The sequence below is a fragment of the Hyperoodon ampullatus genome (assembly GCF_949752795.1).
Source record: "Hyperoodon ampullatus genome assembly, chromosome: X".
NCBI classification, from domain to species: domain Eukaryota; kingdom Metazoa; phylum Chordata; class Mammalia; order Artiodactyla; family Ziphiidae; genus Hyperoodon; species Hyperoodon ampullatus.
In genome coordinates this window covers 26,235,026-26,241,025 of record NC_136913.1, presented here as the reverse complement: position 1 = coordinate 26,241,025, position 6,000 = coordinate 26,235,026, and the positions used below count along the sequence as shown (strand labels likewise).

At 36.7% G+C, this 6,000-nt stretch overlaps 1 protein-coding gene across 1 annotated transcript; it reads left to right on the top strand.

Annotated features, from left to right (window-relative positions):
- Positions 1–4,038: 4,038 nt before the first annotated feature.
- LOC307069120 (UDP-N-acetylglucosamine transferase subunit ALG13-like) lies at positions 4,039–4,521 on the top strand (the record flags this gene model as incomplete). The annotated part of the gene is made up of 2 exons (XM_079727268.1): positions 4,039–4,135; positions 4,433–4,521. The coding sequence occupies 2 exons, from the start codon at positions 4,039–4,041 to the stop codon at positions 4,519–4,521; spliced, it is 186 nt and encodes a 61-aa protein (XP_079583394.1).
- Between the last annotated feature and the right edge of the window lie 1,479 nt (positions 4,522–6,000).

The window sequence follows — 6,000 nt, the reverse complement described above, 5'->3', positions numbered from 1 at the left end:
TGGGTGGGATGTAGAATGTTATGGCCAGAGGGTTCACAGTGGCAGATGATACTTTCCATATATGGCTGCATGTCTATATACATACTTTCCATATGCTCTGCTAACATTGTGATCAACATTCCACCTGAAGAGGTGGAAACATAAATATTCCTTCCCCACAAATCTGGGGCTGGTAACTGCTCCAACCAATAGAATATGGTAAAAGAAATACTGTGGGACTTACAAGGCTGGGTCAGAAAATATTACAGCTTATACTGGCTCCCTCTCACTCTTGGGAAGTTTATCTTTGGTTCTCAGCCTCCATGATGTAAGAAAGCACAAACTAGCCATGTGGATGGAGAGACCACTTGGAGAGCCCAAATGGAGAATAACTGAGGCTCCCAACCAACAGCATCAACACCAGATCTTTGAGTAATGAGCCTTCAGATGATACCAGCCCCCAAATTTTGGGTCTTCCAGCTCCACGTTGTAGAGCAAAGACAAGCTCTCCCTCTTGTTCTCTATCCAAATTCCTGACCCATAAAATTTTAAGCATAATATATGGTTGTTTTACCCCATCATGCTCTGTGGTGATTTGTTACACAATCATAATAATGGAATATAGTTCTTAACTGTTTGGTTTTTGGGGGCATCTTGAGTTGAGACTCTAGGAAGTAAAGGGCAACTCTGTAGCTTTCAGTTGTAACAAAGGTTCTTACCTAAACTCTGAAAATCTCTACCCCTTACTCAAATATTCACAATCATACAGGGAAGCTGAAGTTATTTCAACATGATTACTATTTTGTGATATTCTTGAGAAAAGAAAGTATATAAGTAATTAAAAATTTGGTCCAGATGACCTTGTCTTTTAGGTAATGCAAGAATGGAGTAAATAAAGGTACTATTTTTATAAAGAGAGATCTAAGCACAATAGGTGACAATGTCAGAATATGAAAGCAAGATTTAACATAGTGAAGCCTTATTTCAATAATTTAGTGATGATTATAGAGATGAAAGGAAATGTACAAGAAGCTTTTTTGTTTGTTTCTTTTTCCACAGAGGACAGGCCATGAGGGAATGTGATGGAAACTGGAGCAGGAGGAATTAGGGTCATAAATTAGGAAGCATTTCCTGACTAAGAGTTGTGAAATACTGAATATGTTAATAAGATAAATTGTGTCATCTAATAAAATTTAAAGAGACATTTATATAGCTTTCTACTTAATTGGAAAACTACCTCGCAGTTCTATAAATTTGGAATTTTGTCAAGTATATTGTATATAAAGAATTTATTGACAAAATAATTTTAGGTGAGGGCATTGGTTACTCAGTTTTTTGCAACAATTATCTGTACCCACACATCCTGGTTCATTATAGAAGTCTTGAATCTTTAATTAATTTTATGGTGACTATTGTAGTGGAAAGCGCAGTATGTACAGTCAGTAGTTCTGGTTTCTCCCTCTTTGTCATTATTGAGCTCTGTGACCTTGGTTAAATCATTTAGCTTTTCACAATTTTGGTTTCTGTGCACATAAAACATGAATAATATCTGCCCTATTGCCTCACAGGGTTGCTGTACAAATCAAAGGAAATAATGAATGTTCCATGCCCTACACATAGTATACATAAAGGGAGAACTGCTTGTAGACAAGAGTGGAATCAGACTGGATGTGGCCTGAAAACTTAAATATATTGATTATTAATTCATGATTCTTAAGGCTATAGATGTCTTCTTTAACAGATTCACATCCAGCTTATGAATCCCTCAGTTACATTTATATTCTGAAATAAGCACAGATTTTGGACTCTGAGAATATGGACCTGATGCTTATTATCAGTGTGATTTGGGGCAAGTCAAACATAGTCTATCATCTGAAAAATGGGGAAAAGAATGATAATACATGACTTACAGGGTTAATGAGAGGTTTTAAGTAATATAACACATCTAAAAATGCCTTCCCAGCTGTACAATGAATTTTATTTATAAGTTCCCTAATATTTAAAAGAAGGGGAGCATGGTGTGTGTTGAAGCAGCCTGCTTCATTGGTGAACAGATGTCATCGTTGAGAGGGTCCTCAGATCATAACAAAATTAATTTTCCTAAAACTTCCAAGTATTGGTCTTTCTTCTGCCTCTTGGAATAACACTGACTAAAAATACTGCTTCCTCCACAACATAGTACTTCAAAATATTTGGAGACAGCTATCATATCTCTTTAGGCTTTCCTCTCAAGACAAAAATACCCAGTTTCCTCAAAAGTTCTTTATGTAAATGGATTTGTCTAGATTTTCTCTGGTTCTTCTCCCGGATTCCTTCTGAAGTATAGTGTCTAGCATGGGGCAAAATTTTCCAGATGTGTTCAGGCCAGCATATATCACCTCTATTGAACTGGGGTCTAACTACCTTTGGTTTTGTTTAGATTTATTTTTGGCATTACAGTAATAATTATAGTACCATCAGTGAATGCTTACTACATACCATGCACACTACTAATTCTATTCTAAAAACCTTGCCAACCAGGAATTGTTTTCCCTATTGTATAGATAGTTTAGAGAGTTAAGCACTTGCCTAAGTTCACAAGTTCACAAAGGCAGTAGCATGTGGAAAAAGAGGTATTTGGATATAGTTCTGCCTGAGGTCCTTCCACATGACCTTACATTGCAGTTAAAGCAATGGCAACTCCTTAACCTAAATGTTAAGATGTATTTTCCCCCTATGTACAGTTAAAATTTTGTCATTTTGGTTTGTAATTATTTTTCAAGCATATCAAACTATTTGAAAAACTATTTTGGTCTTTACATATATTGGACTTTGTGTAATCTGTAAACCAATATGCATTCTGTCAATATATTCATCAAGCCCACTGATAAAACAGAGTTCACTGGACAGACCACCAGAGATCTCTCTCCATGGTGACTAATCCAGGAATTGATACCTCTTGGATCTGGTTGTTCAACAACTATAAACTCAACTTAACTGTATTTTCATCCAGCCCACGTTCCTTCATCTTGCCTCTAACAATAACATGAGAAATCTTATGAAATACCAGGTTAGAATTAGATAAGTGACATCCGTGATGTACTCCTTATTTCCAGGCTAATGACCCATGTTGATTTATGGTTAATCAGACAGAGGGTTTCTAAATGACAAAAAAATATTAAAATTTTCATCATTGCTGTAAAATCACAGAGGAATGCTTGTAAAATATTCAACTCCAGATATAAAATGCATTTATTATAGAAATTATGTTTTAATTGTTACAGACTATAATCCAAAATCAGTGAAAATCCTGTTATTGTAATTTTAACCATGTTTAGAAATTATAGGTGTGGGAGGCAATAACAATTTTCACTTTGTGACATTTTCATAATGATACTAAAAATATTTTCAAAAAGTTAACAGCATTATAAAGATGTGAAAGTTCATGCAATTATGAAAAAAACATGCTACCAAAATGATTAAATATGTTACTGATTAAAAAATGTTGCATACTCCCGGGCCCGGGCCCGCTCGGGGCCGCGCGGTCATCGCGCTCCGTCGGTCTCTGCCCAGCACAACCCGGCCGGTCCTGCTGGGCGCCTTGCCCCGGCCCTGCCCCGGCGCTCAGGCTGAGGCCACCGTGCCTTACCTCCGCCTCAGGCACCCTCGCGGCCAGCGTCCGCGCGCGGCGTCCCCTGAGCGCGCCTTCTCAGGGCTCGTGGTTTGCACAACCCCAGTTGTGGGCCACGACGACCCTGTTCCTTGCTCTCCCTCCCTAGTTTGCGACACCTTTTTCAGAGTCTTTGCGTGGTCTCCTAGTTCTTGCGGGGCCATTTCTTTCACCACGTGATAATCTAGAGTCTCCGTTACAACCGACTTGTCCTACAAATAGGTAGAGGAAAGGTGGTACCTGAACCACTCAGTACAGAGTCACTTACTCTGGATGTTTACAGATACAAGGATTCATTGAAATAAGACCTTCAGAAAGCAGATCTTGTTATTAGTCACGCAGACGCAGGATGCTGTTTGGAGAGTCTGGAAAAAAGAAAGCCGCTCACAGTGGTTATAAATGAAAAGTTGATGAACAGTCATCAGCTGGAATTGGCAAAGCAGCTACACAAAGACGGGCATCTCTTCTACTGTACCTGTGGCACGCTTCCTGGGCTGTTACAGTCAATGGACCTTTTTTTTTTTTTTTTTTAAATTTTTGCTGTGTTGGGTCTTCGTTTCTGTGTGAGGGCTTTCTCTAGTTGTGGCAGGTGGGGGCCACTCCTCATCGCAGTGCGCGGGCCTCTCACTATCGTGGCCTCTCTTGTTGCGGAGCACAGGCTCCAGATGCGCAGGCTCAGTAACTGTGGCTCACGGGGCTAGTTGCTCCGCGGCATGTGGGATCTTCCCAGACCAGGGCTCGAACCCGTGTCCCCTGCATTGGCAGGCAGATTCTCAACCACTGCGCCACCAGGGAAGCCCCCAGTGGGCTTTTCAACACTGAAATGTTTTCCTCCTGGCCAGCCAGAAAAATTTTCTGCATTTTTGGATAAAGTTGTTGGATTACAAAAATAAACACTAAACTCTCCATACTTTAAAAACACCCCTCAAATTCAACTTATGGAATGTGGTTAACTCAAATTAAATATAGGGTATATATATATTTGTAGAATAATATGAATTAATAAGCCTCCTACATCTGTAGAATGTATAGAAAATTTTATGGTGTGAATGTTAGCATTTGGGTCCAAATTCTAAATGCAATTTCACAAATTTATTAGGTTTTCCCCTAATCTTCATATTTTAGTAAAAGAAATATGTAGGGAGCATTCACACATTTTATCCTAGAACCCAAATGGATTTGGAATCATGAAAAAAAATGAATTAAATATGAAAACTTTGACAAAAACCTCAAATGTAGTTAATTTGATATTAGAGTAAAAAATGAAACAGTAACAAACTTGTAAAAAAAATTTGAGTCAGAATCTTTAGCTTCATAATCCAAGGAACCAAATAAAAAAAAAACCAACAAAAATGATGGATTGTGTTCTGTGAAATAAAAAGCTCAGTAATTACCTTAAAAAGATTAACTATCAAGTCAGCTGATCTATTGTACTTTGAGAAACTACCATTATCCTGAAGATAATAGTAGTAGAGTGGAGTGGTTGTGTTCACTGTTTTCCTATAAAATATAAATAGAAAGTGACAAAAATAATCTTGCCCAATGTCAAAGCTTTACTGGTTTGGGAAGAGTAAATCAAAAAGCACTTGTGCCAAAAGGACTTGCTGTTATTTTTTAAGGACCCCCCTCTCACAGTGGTACTGAAACATTTACTGTAGCATCATAGAGAAATTTATGTCCTTATAAAATTAGTTTTACAAATGAATGATTGATCTGATGTGTATAATGACCTAAATATATGGTTTTAAAATTCACATAACTCAAAATAGATACTTTATGAAATTCTGATTATGGTAAGTGGTCTCAAGACCTATAAAATAAACTAGATTATCCATAAGTATTGATAGTTTTCTGGTAGAAAGTTTAGATATAATTCATCCATAAAAATAGAGCATTCACTATAAAGATTTTTTTTCGATTATATTATCCCAAAATGTTGAATATTCTAAACATTTTACTTGGGATGCATTATATGATGTTTCTGTAGATTTACTTTCCTGATTGTGTTTTACTTAGGCTAATATTAAAATAAATTTTTACTAATGGTAAAAAAAAACGTTGCATAGGTTTAAATTAAACATAACAGATCTTTCAGGCTTTGGACTCTTTTTGTCTGGACTAATCTATGCCTCTTTTGTTCATTCATTCATTTTTCCATCTAACAAATAAATTATATTAGCAAATAGTGTGCTTGTACTTCGGAGGTCTCATAATATATTAGACCTGATTCCTGTATTTATTAAGTGTTGGGAATAATCCTATAATTCAGTAAGGAAGAGAAGAAGTATATATATAAATTATCTAAAGTAGATAATGATAAGTTCTGTAAAAATAATTTAGACTGAAGATAGATCAGTTTTGGGCAAGATAAT